Here is a 17474-nt window from a genome sequence, read left to right as displayed (position 1 = left end):
AGGATCTAACAATCCTGAAAACAGAATTCAGCACGTTAGGCATGATGTGACTTGAATACTGGACCAGAAACTAAACCATCCTTGACTCAGGCAAGAAATAGAAAATGTGCTTGGTATAAGAGATGAAAATAGCATTTATATTTTGTAAGTGGCACAGGTGCAGTGGGAGTCAGTTGGATGTGCACGCCACCCTGTATACAGAAATATAGACAGGTACCAATAGACACTGAATACGGCCAATGCAAGCCACGTACCTGGAAATTGACCGTTATTACAAGAGCAGAGGCAATGGTGACAGCAAAAGACTGGTAGTCAGAAGGTGCCTCTCCATCCTGCCCTACGGTTTGCAGATAAGCTCCAAGAGGTATGAAGAAGAGGATCATCGATGTTAGGACCCCATGCAACAAGCTTACGAAGAATCTCTTATAGTTGAATAGTAAGTCTCTTTGTCCCACTATGTATAACCCAGGGAATCGGAGGCTCAGTTTGTCACTCACATCCTTAAAGAGAAAACAAAATGATGGTATTTGATCCATCAGGTCAAAGCAGTCAGAGATACATTATAATTAATATCTCACAAAAAGTTGCAGCCTGCTGTTAAATTTTAGGAAGGCACAAACTAAACAAGATAATCGATCAATCCTGCAATATTTGTGGTGTGCAGAGCTCCACCTCATTGTTTAGACCACCATTACTTAATATTTAATTTAGAGATGGGCTAGGTATAAGTTTATTACTTTGCTACTTATGAAAAGAAAACAAATTAGTAATGTCAAAAAATATTTTTTTTCCTGAGTGAATTTTTACCTCCTGTGGCTATTTTTACCTCCTGAGTGAATATATATTGTTGCAAATCCTTTGGGGAAAAATTTTCTCATGCAAGTTGATGAGTTAATTATAAATTATTATTTTTTAGTCTTTATAGCACTTCTTTTTAAGAATTGGTATTAGATAAAAATATACACTGGCTACATAAATTTTGGAAAGGATTTAAACTTACTTTAAAATGAGTAAATTATTATTGTAGATACATATTGGACTCTCAGGTGCTTTTTTTTCTTTTCTTTTTTTCTTTTCTTTTCTTTCTTTCTTTCTTTCTTTCTTTCTTTCTTTCTTTCTTTCTTTCTTTCTTTCTTTCTTTCTTTCTTTCTTTCTTTCTTTCTTTCTTTCTTTCTTTCTTTCTTTCTTTCTTTCTTTTTTTTTTTTTTTTTTTTTTTTTTTTTTTTGACAGTTTGTTGCCCAGCCTGGAGCACAGTGGCATAAACATAACTCACTACAGCTTCAACCTTCCAGGCTCAAGTGATCCTCCCACCTCATCCTCCCAAGTAGCTGGGACTTCACAGGTATGTACTACCATGCCTACTAATTTTTAAGTTTTTCTGTAGAGATGGGGTCTCCCTATGTTGCCAGGGCTGATCTCAAACTCCTAACCTCAAGCAATTTGCCTGCCTCAGCCTCCTAAAGTGCTGGGATTACAGGTATGATCCACCATGCCTTCAGGTATCTTCATAGTAAGGTCTTACGGTCTAAAAGGAACATAACAAATATATGTGTCAATGAATTCAACCCCAGTCACAGAAATCCTCTTTTCTCTCTTTCTGTCTTTTTTTTTTTTTTGCCTTAGAGATGGGGTCTCACTTTGTTGCCCGGGCTAGACTTGAACACCTGGGCTCAAATCATACTCCTGCATCAGCCTACTGAGTAGCAGGGACTACAGAGAAATCCTCTTTCCTTACTACAAAACAAGAAGCACAGCCTTGACCCTTGATGCCTGACAACAGAATTATAATAGGGTTTGATCAGAAAGAAGTAAACCAGAAGAATGCATTGAAACATTTGCTTGGGACTTCTCTAACGCGTGCTCATCTGTCCTGAAGTGTCCCTGCTTGTGCGAGGCTCCTACCTGGTCGAGCAGTCCCATGAGGAGCACGGGCAGGCTGGAGTATAGCACGTTGTAGAGAGTGATGAACCAGTCCTCGTATGCAGTCTGTGAGGGGAGGACAGAGGCTCCATGTCACCAACAAAGACACATGCCAGCCTAGTTAGCACATACTCCTCTACTTCCTTTATTTAACATTTTGTTTGCTTGTTTTAATAGAGATGGGGTCTTGCTATGTTGCCTAGGCTGGCCTCGAACTCCCGGCCTTAAGCGATTTCCCCTTCTCAGCCTCCCAAAGTGTTGGGATTATAGGCAAAAGTCTATGCGCCTGGCCTGTTATCACTATTCTTTTTTTTTTTTTTTTTTCTGAGACAGGTCTCACTCTGCCGCCCAGGCTGGAGTACAGTGGCACGATCTTGGCCCACTGTAACCTCTGCTTCCCAGGTTCAAGCAATTCTTCTGCCTCAGCCTCCCAAGTAGGTGGGATTACAAACACACGCCACCAGTCTGGCTAATTTTTGTATATTTTGTTGAAACGGGGTTTCACCATGTTGGCCAGGTTGGTCTCCAACTCTTGACCTCAGGTGATCCGCCCACCTCGGCCTTCCAAAGTGCTGGGATTATAAGCATGAGCCACTGCACCCAGCCCCGTTATCACTACTATTAATGGCAAGGTAACATGAAAAAATAACCAAAGATAAAGACAAAAGCATACAAGCAAATCCCCTCCTTTTTTTTTTTTTTTTTTTTTTTTTAAAGACAAAGTCTTGCCCAGGCTGGAGTGCAATGGCACAATCTTGGCTCACCCGCAACCTCTGCCTCCCGGGCTCAAGTGATTCTCCTGCCTTAGTCTCCCGAGTAGCTGGGATTACAGGTGCCTGCCATCACACCCGGCTAATTTTTGTATTGTATTAATTTTGTAGTAGAGACCGGGTTTCACCGTGTTGGCCAGACTGATCTCGAACTCCTGACCTCAGGTGATCCACCTGCCACAGCCTCCCAAAGTGCTGGGATTATAGGCATGAGCCACTGTGCCCGGCCAAACCCCTTCCTTTCTAAGGCAAAATGTTTTTACGGCACCAGAAACATTTAGAGAAGTCATGATCATTCTTAATTATGCCCCAACTGTAAGGAGACACAGCCCCAAAACTATAAATATAGAAGAAACAATTTGGTTTTTCAGAACTAGAATTTTATTCATTTAAGAGCTCTACTTAGTAAATGACAATAATAACAACAACATTACATTACCTGTGCAGAGTAGCCATTGAAGAAGGAGTACCAGAAATGAACCAAAGTAAAGGCAAAGTTTTTGTAAAAGAAGTATCGTAGGAACTTGCACATTCTTATGTAAGACCACCGGCCATGCACCAGCAGTAGCCTCTGCAGATAGCGGAACTGAGCAAAGGAATAGTCACTCGACATGACAGCTTGCATTCCTTCTTGTCCACTTATTCCAACGCCAATGTGGGCAGCTATAGGGCAGAGGGAGAAAACACTGTGAATCATAAGCCGATTGTGAGGCAAAACATCAGATGATAAAAAGGTTTCATAGCAAACAAAAAACAAAGACAGACATTGATGGAACAATAATACAGAAGCTCTTGCTCACCATCCCTTGCCCCCAGCTCTTGAACTCAACTCAAAGTCAGTTACAAGTTGCTAAACAGAGCACATAGTAGGGCCTCCATAAATATTTGGGAAAGGATCTCATGTGGGTGGTGAATTCCATTTGGATTATCTGCCCAGATCACAGCCATCCCTTCCACCCACAGGGTGAGCCCCAGGCACCCATGTGTACACTGTGTCCTTGCCTCTTTGGCAGCAGCTATATCAGTCATGGGCAGATACATAATTTGTGGTAGATACTACAAATCGGCTCCCCCAACTTGATTCCACCCTTGTTCTAATTAGAGAGATGGGAAAGGAAATAAAAACCCTACATTTCCCAGACTCCCTTGCAGCTAGGCTCTTTGTGAATTAGGTTCCACTGTTTAGATCCACTTACGACTTGGAAGCAGAAGTGAATCAGAGCCCAGCATCCCTTCCTTTTTTGGCATTTCTGCAGCAGAGCTCATATCTACTTTCTGGCTACCTGAATGTTGACAGGCTTCTTAATTAGAAGCTCTTTAGAGGAACCTCTTACCACTTACCAGAAGGGTAGAAGCTCTTCTGGTCAGTGACCCAGCCTAGAACCTGCTTCTGTAGACCATCCAAAGCTTTTGAAAGTACCTAGTCCCCTGTCTTAATCATTTCTTGCTTAAATACCAACTGAGGTCTGTTTCCCATGCTAAACCCTGACTGACAGAAAACCCAAGTTAAGCCAGTCTCTCTCTTGATATTCTGGAATTAGAAGTCAGTTATTTTGTGTCTAGAATTTTAAGGTCTAAATTCTTGAGGTAAAAAATAGTTATATTTCTTTCTCTCTCTTTTATTTATTTTTTTTTTTGAGATGAAATCTTGCTCTGTCACCCAGGCTGCAGTGCAATGGTACAGTCTCGCCTCGCTGCAACCTCTGCCTCCTGGGTTCAAGCAATACTCGTGCCTCAGCCTCCTGAGTAGCTAGGATTACAGGTGTGTGCCACCACACCCAGCTAATTTTTGTAGAGACAGGGTTTCATCATGTTGTCCAGGCAGGTCTTGAACTCCTGAACTCAGGTGATCCACCCACCTTGGCCTCCCAAAATGCTGGGGTATTACATGCATGAACTACTGTGCCTGGCCAAAATAGATGTATTTCTTCCTGAAGATTTCTAAGGGGCAGAGAAAAAAACTAGGAGGGAGAGTTGTGGGGAGAAGGGAGAGAATGGAGGGAGAAAATGGGGGGAGACAATGAGGGGAGAGAAGGGTGGGGAGAAGGGAGGGAGGGGAGAGAGGGAAGGAGGGGAAGAAGAAGGAAAGGGAGACAGAGGGGGAGAGAGAGAGATAGACACCGGGTTCCTGGTGCAAATCTATGTCCTTGTTCCAGTATCTTCCTGAGGCCTGGCTGCTTCTTGGACAACAGGAGGTGTCTTTGTATCTTTTTAAATAAATTTACTTTTTTCTTTTTTTTCTTTTAAGTTCCAGGATACCTGTGCAGAACGTGCAGGTTTGTTACTTGGGTATACGTGTTCCATGGTGGTTTGCTATACCTATTGACCCATCCTCTAGGTTCCCTCCCCTCGCCTCCCACCCCCCAAATTTACTTTTTTCTTAAGCTAGCTTTGGTTGTTCTCCAATACTTGTAATCAAAAGAGTTTTAACTAAGAAACTATTAAACTTTCAAAATCTTATTCATGGCCCTCCAGGACCTTAAGACATTTTTTTTTTTTTCTTTACAGGGGGAAGGTTTGCAGAATGTATAAAATCCTTCCAATAGTCATAAATAACACTTTCAAATTAGAGAATGATTAGTTTTGTCTGGGTCTTAAAAGTAATGAATGTGAAGATAGACAAGATCATTTAGAAAAGATATGTTGGAGAACACAACCTATTGTTACTCAGACCCTGAAAAGTGGCTGCAAAGCTGAGGCATTTCTAACTAAAAAGAAGCTTCAAAAATCCTGCCCTAGTTATAGAACACAAGGTCTGGCAATTCAAAACACAACTGTGATGATGTTTCCAAACCTACGTTTTCAGTAACACTTTGCAGTTCTAAAAAAACAGAACAAATTGCATCTCATATAATATTTACGATCTCTTTGAAAACACACAAATATTTCCTATGACCAGCATGGTTGCCAAACTGCGCTTTCCTGCCAAACCATGGCCTTTTCTTTCCCAAACAAGCCACCGAGGAAAATGCTGAGATTCTCTTGGCTGATGCGGCTGAGGAAGAGGAACCCCTGTCCCAGGCCCTGGTCCTGCCCCAGTCCTCAACTTTCCCACTGAGGAGATGAAGGACAAATGTGAAATGAACACTGTCATAGTTCCCAGGGCAACCAAAAGCACTGAACAGATACACTACAAGGTGACATTGGTCTTTTTTGTAATATTTAAGTATAGGCACTTAGAGTTTCCTGAAATCTCATTATGGGGTGTTAGGTGATTCACTGGTAGGCACTCCTTTATCATTCCTTAACAAAAGGATTATTTCCTCACTGCAGCAATAATCCCTCTTGCCGTTTTGTGTGTGTGTGTTTTGTTTGTTTGTTTGTTTGTTTGTTTTGTGAGATGGAGTCTTGCTCTGTCGCCCAGGCTGGAGTGCAGTGGCGCGATCTTGGCTCAGTGCAACCTCTGCCTCCCAGGTTTGGAGTGATTCTCCTGCCTCAGACTCCCAAGTAGCTGGTATTACAGGTGCCCGCCACCATGCCTGGCTAATTTTTGTATTTTTAGTGGAGACGGGGTTTCGTCATGTTGGCCAGGCTGCTCCCGAACTCCCAACCTAAAGTGATCTGCCTGCCTTGGCCTCCCAAAGTGCTGAGATTACAGGCGTGAGCCACCATGTCCCACCTTGCCTTTATCTCTCTCCTGCTTCATGTATATTCTCAGGGTCTAAGACCAAGAGACAACATCCACCCAGCTGGTATGAGATATCTTCAGGTAGGATAGAGGGAGAAGGCAGTCTGTGATAGTCCTTGGATCCTTGCTAGGGGCAAAAACATGGTGGGTCATGATTCCTTCACTTCTTACAGACTACAGTGCTAAACATGAATGTTAGCAAATGCTCAGATTATTTTTTGACACTTGAATTTCACTCGACTACTTTATGACCAACAGTTTCTCTGTGTGTGTGTGTGTGTGTGTGTGTGTGTGTGCTTTTTTGTTGTTGTTGGGGAAAGGGTCTTGCTGTGTCACCCAGGCTGGAGTGCAGTGGCGCAAACATGACTCGCTGTAGTCTCAACCTCCCAGGCTCAAGTGATCCTCCTGTCTCAGCCTCCCAAGTAGCTGGGACTACCTGTGCATGCCACCATACTTGGCTAATCTTTCTGTATATTGTTCTTGATGCAGTTGGAAGAAATGACAGCTTTTACAAAGTACATAAAGGCACTAATACTACTTGTATTAGTTAGTCTAAGGAGACCCCCGAAGTTTCCTATATTATTATCCCAAAGGGATGCTCTACAACTTACATATAAAAGTACCTGGGACAAGGTGCGGAGGCTTATGCCTGTAATCCCAGCACTTTGGGAGACTGAGGCAGGCAGATTGAGCCCAGGAGTTCGAGACCAGCCTGAGCAACATGGCAAATTCCCAACTCTACAAAAAGCATAAAAATTAGCTAGGCATAGTGGCTCATGCCTGTAGTCCCAGCTACTTGGGAGGCTGAGATGGGAGGATTGCTTGAGGCCAGGAGGTAGAGGTTGCAGTGAGCCAAGGTCGTGCCACTGTACTCCAGCCTGGGTCACAGAGGGAGACCTTTTTAATTTTTTCTTTTTTTTCTAAATACACCTGGCATGTAACAGTGCTTAATAAAAATTTTAAAACAACTTAAGGAAAACAAGCCCCTCTAAGATTATCTACGTTGACTTTGTGCAATCCCTCTCATTGCTGAACTCAGAGGAACAAAATGTTTCAAGCCTCAGTCACATAATCAGTTGATAAATCTCCAAAGCAAACCCGTCCCCTTCCATTATCTAGAAGACTACTTTATTACTGAATAAAAATCATGTTTGACTTGTCCTTTTGGCACAGCTAGTTATGTTAAAGGTACATAATGGAAAATAAACTAGAGCTGGCTGGCTATGGAGGAAAGAGATAGATCTAATTCCAAGCAAGCAATACCATTTGCATGGTAGGGCAAGCACATGCAAAAAAAAAAAAAAAAACCCATGTGGATGAATTAAACTGCTAGTGACGACAGACATACGCACTGATAAAGAAGGCAAGATGACATACATCATACAGCTGACTCCTGTTGAGGAAGATAAAGTTGGAATATTCTTAGTATACATCGAGGAGGAGGAGGAGACTAAGAAAAGAAAGAGACAGACTCATGAGCCACAAAATAGACTGAAAAGTCTAGTTATATATAATGCATTTAAGCACCACAGGAACATGCAATTACCTATGTACAGTCAGGTAATACTTCAGCTCAGTGATAATACGACAGAGCTGGAGGTGACATTGGGGATTATTTTCTTTTCCGATGAGAAAACTGAAACCTGAACATAAGCCCGAGGTGACACCAGATTTTGGCAATAGGATGAGGATGAATATCCAGGTCATTAGTTTAAGTATTTTTATTACAAGATACTCCCTTATAGTAACAGAGGGAGGAAAAAGGAACAGGATTCAGACATAGAGATGAGGGCCGCGGGTGTGGTTCTGCAGGCTTTAATACCAGCACAACTGTATTTCTGCAAGGCAGGACTCAATCTTTTACTTGTGTGGACTTAACTTCTAGCATCCAGCAAAAGGCAGCCTTCTAGGGAGGTCAGGAGGATGGTGAGAGAACATGGAAGCTTTTCTTCAATGCTAAAACTCTAAACTCACTCCAGGTGACCCAATGATGAAGTTCCCACAGATTTACCAAAGGTAGGAAGAAAGTCCCAGAAAGAAATGCTTAGGTGAAGGAGAATGACATTGTCAAAGCAAGCACCAGAGCTCAACAATTTATGTCTTACAAAACTTATTAAATATCAGGGTTTTGTTTTGTTTTGTTTTGTTTGAAATGGAGTCTCACTCTGTTGCCCAGGCTGGAGTGCAGTGGCGCGATCTCAGCTCACTGTAACCTTCGCCTCCTGGGTTCAAGTGATTCTCCTGCCTCAGCCTCCCGAGTAGCTGGGATTACAAGTGTGCACCACCACACCTGGCTAATTTTTGTATTTTTAGTAGAGATGGGGTTTCACCATCTTGTCAGGCTGGTCTCGAACTCCTGACCTTGTGATCCGCCCACCTTGGCCTCCCAAAGTGCTGGGATTATAGGCGTGAGCCACTGTGCCCAGCCAATATCAGGGCTTTTAATAAACCCGAAATATGGGAAGAGGGGAAAAAATACACCACATCTATGTAAAAGAAGAAAAATATAAGGATAAATTCCCCCCTCCATAGACCTTATCTTTCTCTTAGCATCCTTCAGGAGCCCTGTCAGCGATACTCTTTCCTCCTGATGGGCTAGGGCTTTCTGGGGGTAGGGTCACAGGCGTTGTCATGGTTAAGTTGCTTTATGAAACATCTGTTCTGTGAAAACCAAAGCTGTAAAATCTACAAAAAAAAAACCACCCCCTACACATTCCAGCCATTTTTCCTCTCCAGCACGTTGGGCCCCACTGGCCGTCGGTGCATGACTCACTTTTGATCATGTTCACATCATTGGCCCCATCTCCGATGGCCAGCGTGATGGCTTTCTTGTACCTCTTCACCAGGTCCACCACCATGGCCTTCTGCTTGGGGGTGACGCGGCAGCAGATGACTGCACTGCACTCGCAGGCCAGGTCCACAAAGTTTTTCTGCCGCTGCTCTTTCTTAGCTTCTAGCCTCCTTTTACTTTGGGTCCGCATCCGTCTTTCTTCTTCTGTTCTTGGGAACTTCAGCTTCAGAATCTTACTTCTCTTGGTCTTTTTCTCGAGAAGAATTTCATTCTGTGAAATCAGAGAGGGAAAAGGTTACATTCATTTTAGTTTTACCCCAGGAGTACCATTCCCAAGATTTAAATTATGTGAAGGATAATTTTTGGGTTATATCACTGATTATATTTGACAAACAAATTTGATTTTATAATCAAAACATGTATATGTATGTGTATACATACACACACACACACACACACACACACACACATATATATGTATTTTTTTGAGACGGAGTCTCTGTTGCCAGGCTGGAATGCAGTGGCACGATCTTGGCTCACTGTAACCTCCACCTCCCAGGTTCAAGCGATTTCCCTGCCTCAGCCTCCCGAGTAGCTGGGACTACAGGTGTGCGCCACCACACCTGGCTAATTTTTTATTTTTTTGTATTTTAGTAGAGACAGGGCTTCACCATGTTGGCCAGGATGGTCTCCATCTCCTGACCTTGTGATCTGCCCACCTTGGCCTCCTAACGTGCTGGGAGTACAGGCATGAGCCACCGTGCTTGGCTATATATATATATTTTTAATGGAGATGGTGTCTTGCTGTGTAGCCTGGGTTGAAGTGCAGTGGCTATTCATTCACAAGTGTGATCTTTGCATGCTGCAGCCTCGAACACCTAAGCTCAAACTACCCTCCTGTTTCAGCCTCCAGAGTAGCTAGGACTACAGGAGCATGCTACCACATCCAGCTTATAAAATATATATGCAACAAAAATTTAGAAAATCCAACAATCTATAAAGAAGAAAATGAAAAATACCCATTAATTAATAAACCAAGATAACCACTTTGACCTCTTTGGTATACATCCTTTCATATATCATATACTACTAAGTCTTAAACTTGGAAAAATCGCACTTTCATGTATAGGCTAAGAGACTTTTAGGTTGGCAGTTAACATGTGAAAGCATCTAAAAGTGGCCCCAAAAGAACTTCTTTCTTCTGAGTTAAAGGCACAGATACACTAAAGATACGTACCAACCAAGAACCAGTGATGATTAACGCACGGTTTCCACCGGGTGGAAAAAAAGGTTCCTGCACAGGAGGTGCAAACTTTGCATAGACTCCACCTCTATTCCTCTGGTTTTCCATCCTTGCATGAAGAAGAGAACTAGGGGAAAGCAAATTTAAGTGTTTAAAGTGTAAGACCATAAATAGGCCCTTGATTCTGAGATAATTTTGACTTAAAAAAAAAAAGTGACCAAAAAAACAAAGTTTACCATCTTAACTATTTTTGTTTATTTTATTTTCATTGTAATTTTTTTGAGAGAGGGTCTCACTCTGTCACCCAGGCTGGAGGGCAGTGGCATGATCATGGGTCACTGCAGCCTTGACCTCCCAGGCTCAAGTGATTCTCCTGCCTCAGCCTCCTGAATTGCTGGGACTATAGGCACACGCTATCATGCCTGGCTAATTTTTGTATTTTTTGTAGCAATAGGGTTTCGCCATATCCCAGGCTTTGACCATTTTTAAGTGTACAGCTTAGTAGTATTAACTATAGTCACATTGTTATCCAACCAATCTCTGGAACTTTTTCATCTTTCAAAACTGAAACTCTATACCTATTACACAATAACACGTCATCTCACTCACCCTCCAGTCCCTGGTAACTTCCAGTTTACTTTCTGTTTGAATGAATTTGAGCACTCTAGATACCTCATATATGTGAAATCAAACAGTATTTGTCTTTTTGTGACTGGTTTATTTCACTTAGCATAATGTCTTCAAGGTTCATCTATGTAGCATGTCATAATTTCCTTCCTTTTTAAAGTTGAATATATTCCATTATGTGGAGGCACCACATTCTGTTTATTCATTCACACAATGATGGGCACCTGGGTTGTGTCCACCTCTTGGCTACTGTGAACAGTGTTGCTATGAACATGGGTGTGCATGTATCTCTTTGAGATCCTGCTTTCAATTATTTTGTGGATATACCCAGAAGTGGGATTGTTGAATCATATGGTAATCCTTTTTAAAATGTTTTGAAGCATCACCATACTGTTTTGCATAGTGGCTGCACCATTTTATATATTTCATCAACAACACACAAAGGTTCCTTCAACAATGCTTATTTTCTATTGTGTTTTGTTTTTGATAGTATCCATCCTAAAGGGTGTGAGGTATTATCTTGCTTTGGTTTTGATTTCTCTTCCCCTAATGATTAGTGATGACGAGCATCCTTTCACATGTTTATCAGCCATTTGTATGTCCTCTTTGGAAAAATGTCTACTCAAAGTGCTTTACCCATTTTTTTTTTTTTTTTTTTTTTTTTTAGACAGAGTCTTGCTCTGTCACCAGGCTGGAGTGCAGTGGTGTGATCTCAGCTCACTGCAACATCTGCTTCCCGGGTTCAAGCAATTCTCCTGCCTCAGCCACCCAAGTAGCTGGGACTACAGGTGTGTGCCACCACGCCCGGCTAATTTTTGTATTTTTAGTAGAGACATGGTTTCATCATATTGGCCAGGATGGTCTCAATCTTTTGACCTCACAATCCGCCCGCCTCAGCCCCCCACAGTGCTGGGATTACAGGCATGAGCCACCGTGTCCAGCCAGCCTTTTTTTTTTTTTTTTTAACTCAGTGACATGTAATTTTACTAAGTCTCGATTCGTCCACCATGGGGGGGTACCATGTTCTTGGTAATTCACCATTTTTCGAAGACAGCTAAAGGAAGATACAGTTGAAAATGTATACACAGCAACAGAAGAAAGGCAATCTTAGGCCAGGATCTGTGGCTTACACCTGTAATCCCAGCACTTTGGGAGGCTGAGGCGGGCAGATCATCTGAGGTCAGGAGTTCCAAGCCAGGCTGGCCAACATAGTGAAACTCTGTCTCTACTAAAAATACAAAAATTAGCCAGGCATGGTGGTGGTGCCTGTAATCCCAGCTACTTGGGAGGCTGAGGCATGAGGATCACTTGAACCCAGGAGGTGGAGTTTGCAAAGAGACAAGATTGCACCACTGCACCCCAGCCTGGGTGGCAGAGAGAGTCTTTTTCATTAAAAAAAAAAAAAGGAAAGGCAATCTTGATCTGAATTAGAATACTGGCTATTGTTTGTTAGGAAGAAACTTATTTTCATATAAACAAAATTATATCTGTGAGAAATTCTCAGTGCTTTATATCAACAAATTGAATGTTTATGTTAAAATGATATATGTGACAAGGCCACATATAACACTTTCATGTGATAGAAAAATGAGTCATGAAACTTTGGAGTGGAAGGGACCTTAAATATCTTGTCCAATCTCTTCATGTTACAAATAAGGAAGTCAAACCAGAGGAAGGTGATGTGATTTGCCTGCTGCGAGCTGATAGGAAGAATGGAACGAGGACTCAGTTATCTCGTAACTCCTGGCTCAGGACTCTTACTATTACACACACAAAGTCATTGTTCTTCTCCTTCCAAAGAAGGTTTCTCAGCCTTGGCACTCTTGACGTCCTGGGCCTAATAATCCTTTATTTTATGTGGCCATCCCTTGCACTGGAGGATGTTCAGCAGCGTCCCTGGCCTCTACCATTAGAAGCCAGGAGTACTTCTCCGCAGTTGAAACAAACGTGTCTCTGGACAGTGTCAAAAAGGGTCCCTGGAAGGCAGACTCACTCCCCACTGAGAATCATTGCATATAGTAATTAACCGAATTACTTGAAACCCAGAACTAAAAGTAAACTCATTAAGCATTTATTTGTCTGTTGCTACCTTTTTTTTTTTTTTTTTTTTTTTTTTGAGATGGAGTCTCGCTCTGTCACCCAGGAGGGCTGGAGTGCAGTGGCACGATCTTGGCTCACTGCAACCTGTGCCTCCCAGGTTCAAGCGATTCTCCTGCCTCAGTCTCCCGAGTAGCTGGGATGACAGGCACCCGCCACCACGCCCGGCTAATTTTTGTATTTTTAGTAGAGAGGGGTTTCATCATATTGGTCAGGCCCTCAAACTCCTGACCTTGTGATCCACCCGCCTCAGCCTCCCAGTGTGCTGGGATTACAGGCATGAGCCACCGTGCCTAGCCTGTTGCTACTTTTTTAAAGCCTAAAAACACTAAGGGGCATGGTTAATGTGCCTCTATTCAGGCACACAAACTAAATCAGTTCTAAATGGAACTGAGTTAAATCATAAGGCTACTGATTTTGTCTAATTTAACGGAACACCTAATATACTAGAACAACTAGAAAACACTTTATCACCATCATTAGAAATAAGACGAATATTGACCATCAATTCCCTCATCACTTTATCACACCTCGCAAGTGTGTATGTTAACAGCTTAATCTGACCTCATGCTGGCCTGAGAGAGGTGTTGTAGGGAAAAAGCTTGAGGAACTGTCAGGCCATCAGTAAACACAGTAACTGTGTGCAGCATATTATAGCTTCAGAACAAGACATGGCTTTTTCATCATACATTTCCAGGTCTGCTGCGACTCTGATTTAAAGCTAACAAATGTTTCAGCATATGCTGACATTTGAATTATCAGGCCTGCCCCACCTCGACTAGATTACAGAGGACCTACATGATGTAACCCACCCACACATTTCCTTCCGGGCAAAAGCTTTTTTTTCCTTTCTTCTATTTCCCTTTCAAAAGTAAAAGTTCCTAGAAAAAGCAAAACAGGACTATAATTCATATTAATTTGCTAGTGATATGACAGGCTCACTTCCTTTTCCAGTAGGTGAACAGAGAAGACTTTTTTTTAATGAGAGAGTTTCGCTCTTGTCACCCAGGCTGGAGTGCAGTGGCGTGATCTTGGCTCACTGCAACCTCTGCCGCCTGGGTTCAAGTGATCCTCCTGCCTCGGCCTCCCAAGTAGCTGAGATTACACTTGCCAGCCACCACACCCAGCTAATTTTTGTAGTTTTAGTAGAGGTGGGGTTTCACCATGTTGGCCAGGCTGCTCCTGACCTCAGGTGATCCACCCACCTCAGCCTGCCAAAGGGCTGGGATTACAGGCATGAGCCACTGCGCCTGGCCTGAGCTACGAAGGAATGGAGAAAAGTGGCCTCTGAAGGGCCCCAAGTTTCCCTAAAAGTAAAATCTGCTCAAATTTAGGCTGAACCTTGATTACTTGGAACTGCCTGTTGTTGTCTTGCTTCATTTAAACTTGAGGAAACTGCCCCAAGTGACATATCGTAGTCCCTGTTTCTCCATATCTGCTATCTTCTACAGACAGCCTTGCATTTGAAAAGATGAGCTCTTACGTAATTTCATACTGCAGGCTTTTACTCACTTAATGTCTTCCCCATAGCAGATGGTGGTGTCTTCAGTCAGAAGTTCACAAGCAAATCCTATATTTTCAGCAGTTTCTACAATACAATAAAATTAAGTCAATGTCATTCCTGCTGTTTTTATTTTGTGTTTTTGAGACAGCATCTCACTCCCATTGCCTAGACTGGAGTGCAGTGACACGGTGTCTGCTCACTGCAGCCTCAACCTCCAGGGCTCAAGTGATCTTCCCATCTCAGCACTGCCCCCAGCCCCCAAGTGGCTGGGACTACACAACTCGCTACCAAGCTACCAATAGAAAATACTTTTGTATTTTTTCTAGAGACAGGATTTCGTCATGTTTGCCAGGTTCATTCTTACTGTTGAACTGAATAATTGATTTTACCTAGTAATGATAGTTTTTAGTTCATGAACATAACCAGATTCACACAAATATGCTGTTTTTCTATAGCAATCTATAGGAATCACATGCAGGAAAAAAATGCTGTTCTCTATAAGAAAACAAGTGAAAGTCGGCCGGGCGCGGTGGCTCAAGCCTGTAATCCCAGCACTTTGGGAGGCCGAGACGGGCGGATCACAAGGTCAGGAGATCGAGACCATCCTGGCTAACACGGTGAAACTCCGTCTCTACTAAAAAAATACAAAAAACTAGCCGGGCGAGGTGGCGGGTGCCTGTAGTCCCAGCTACTCGGGAGGCTGAGGCAGGAGAATGGCGTAAACCCGGGAGGCGGAGCTTGCAGTGAGCCGAGATCGCGCCACTGCACTCCAGCCTGGGCGACAGAGCGAGACTCCGTCTCAAAAAAAAAAAAAAAAAAAAAAAAAAAAAAAAGAAAACAAGTGAAAGTCAAAGTCTAATTTGAAATGTTTTCAATAAATAAAATGTGCTATATTATCAAACATATAAACTGGTTATTTAATAAACCAATGTTCACTAAATTACTAAATACTTTCAGTTCATGGTTTAATTACTCTGTTATTGGCAGGGGGAGGGGGGCAGCGGGAAGCATAATAATTTCCACCAACCCTTACGTGAAGATTTTTTTCTTCCTTTTAAATTACCACCCAATTTGGCATTTATTTAAGGTCAGGGCTGTGCCTCCTATAATTTTGCAGAGTGTGTAACCCATTGATGATTTCAGAGCAAGAGACGTTATTTGATTTCTTGTGGAAGGCTTGCAAAGTAAAGTGTCAATACCAAACAAGTGCTTGTTGAGTTCTAAAGTTAAAAAATTAAAATCGTTCTTTCCTTAGGTATACAATTTTATTGCCAAGCAATAAAATTGGCAAGAAAACCAAAGTTATTGTTCAGCACTTTGTATTGTTCTACTCTGTACCCACCAAATGTCAAAGCACTGGAAGGACAGAGGGATAAGAGGGATGGCCCTTTCAGGACGGGAGCCCATGTCTGGCTGGAGAGATAAGACCAATTATAATCATCAAGACATGGCCAGGAGCTAAATTATGAGGAAGAAACTGCTGCTGAGGGGGATCAGGAAAGGATGCAGAAGGGTGTGCTGGAAAAACAGAGGAGAGTTTCTCAGAAAAAGCATCTTCCGTCCAAAGAAACAGTGTTTGTACAGGATGAAAAGTCTGAGGAGGTCATCTTGGGCAAAGGAAACGGCAGCTATAAATATTTGTGAATTAACAGATATGCTTCCCTGCACAATGAATTACCCTTTTTGTCTCCAGTAAGCACCCAGATCTTAATGTCAGCTTTTGCAAGTTTTGAAATGGTTTCTGGAACTCCATCCTGTAGCTTGTCTTCAATAGCTGTAGCTCCCAGGAGCTAGAATGTATATTTAAAAAAAAAGGGGGGGGGGGATTAGCAAATAAACCAAAAGTTTTCTGTAATTACAGGTTGCCAACCTGTAAAAAGAAGGGCAAATTACACTTCCTGGTTGCTGCTCTCCTGGTGCCAATGGCCAGTGTTGACAGGGAAGGCTGCCATGTTTCTCAATTACTGCAAACCAACACAGCTAAAAACATTTTCCCTAAAGGCTGAACTATTTAATTTAGCAAGATAAAAATGCAAGTACAAAATCAAGGATGTTAAAAATACTTTCCTTGCGTATTTGTGACTTTACACTGACATTAACCAGTTGCAACACTAGCTATTTGTTGAATATTTTCCACTGATCTAAACTCTATGAAAACTATGTATTAAATTTGGAAAACTTTTAGAAACAATATATTTTTCTTATTTCAAGATTTTGCAGAATATGATTTGTTTCAGTAATTCCCCCAATGTAATAAGTATTAGATGCAGATTCGTTATTGTTTAAAAATTATAATGAATTTTAATAAGTGATATACAAATTATGGAATTGAATTAGAATCTCTCCTAATGTATTTTGTCTTTTGGTTTCTCATAATGGCAACTTCTGTTCTGCTCCTATTTTGGTGAACAAAAGAAATTACCTTCTTCCATTGTGCCAGTGTCAAATGTTGAAGTTGCAATTATCTCTTAAGCATGAGATCAAATATTCAATAAAACTTAATAAAAATTTCAATTCTGCTTAGAATATCAAAGAAAAAGTTATTAAGGCTAAAACTCACAATTAAGTCTTTTTCAATCTCCTCATATACTTTATCCAGAGCTTCGTCCCGGTTGGTGGAGGCCACACTGGCAGCCATAAACTTTTTATTCCATTCTGCAAATTCTTTTTCTTCAATTTCCTTGTAGCAAAGGCATAGGGTTCTAAGAGTTTCATTTGCAAAGATCTGTTTTATTTAAAAAAATAAATCCACCAATGCAAAGAATAGTTAATTTTATGTAATTCAGGATCAAGTATGAAATTTTACTTTGAAGTAATATACTAACAGAATTTAAAAAGAGACCATTAAAGATGACGGATTCTGTACAAATACATTTTAGAGAGGGGATTAAAT

At 41.8% G+C, this 17474-nt stretch overlaps 1 protein-coding gene across 6 annotated transcripts in view; it reads right to left on the bottom strand.

Moving 5' to 3' along the window:
- The window catches only part of ATP8B1 (ATPase phospholipid transporting 8B1), a 158347-nt gene that overhangs the window by 8442 nt on the left and 132431 nt on the right, over positions 1 to 17474 (bottom strand). For all 6 annotated transcript variants that reach the window (XM_008013974.3, XM_008013973.3, XM_008013976.3 and 3 more), the window contains 8 exons: positions 17142 to 17306; positions 16260 to 16371; positions 14590 to 14665; positions 10348 to 10480; positions 9093 to 9381; positions 3131 to 3354; positions 1904 to 1987; positions 255 to 500 (listed from right to left, as the gene is read on the bottom strand). In XM_008013974.3, the coding sequence (XP_008012165.3) occupies positions 255 to 500; positions 1904 to 1987; positions 3131 to 3354; positions 9093 to 9381; positions 10348 to 10480; positions 14590 to 14665; positions 16260 to 16371; positions 17142 to 17306 (1329 nt within the window). The remainder of the gene's footprint in view (positions 1 to 254; positions 501 to 1903; positions 1988 to 3130; positions 3355 to 9092; positions 9382 to 10347; positions 10481 to 14589; positions 14666 to 16259; positions 16372 to 17141; positions 17307 to 17474) is intronic.

The sequence above is a fragment of the Chlorocebus sabaeus genome, chromosome 18 (assembly GCF_047675955.1).
Source record: "Chlorocebus sabaeus isolate Y175 chromosome 18, mChlSab1.0.hap1, whole genome shotgun sequence".
Lineage (NCBI taxonomy): Eukaryota > Metazoa > Chordata > Mammalia > Primates > Cercopithecidae > Chlorocebus > Chlorocebus sabaeus.
The sequence above is the reverse complement of the archived record's forward strand: the minus strand, read 5'-3'. Positions and strand labels throughout refer to the sequence as shown.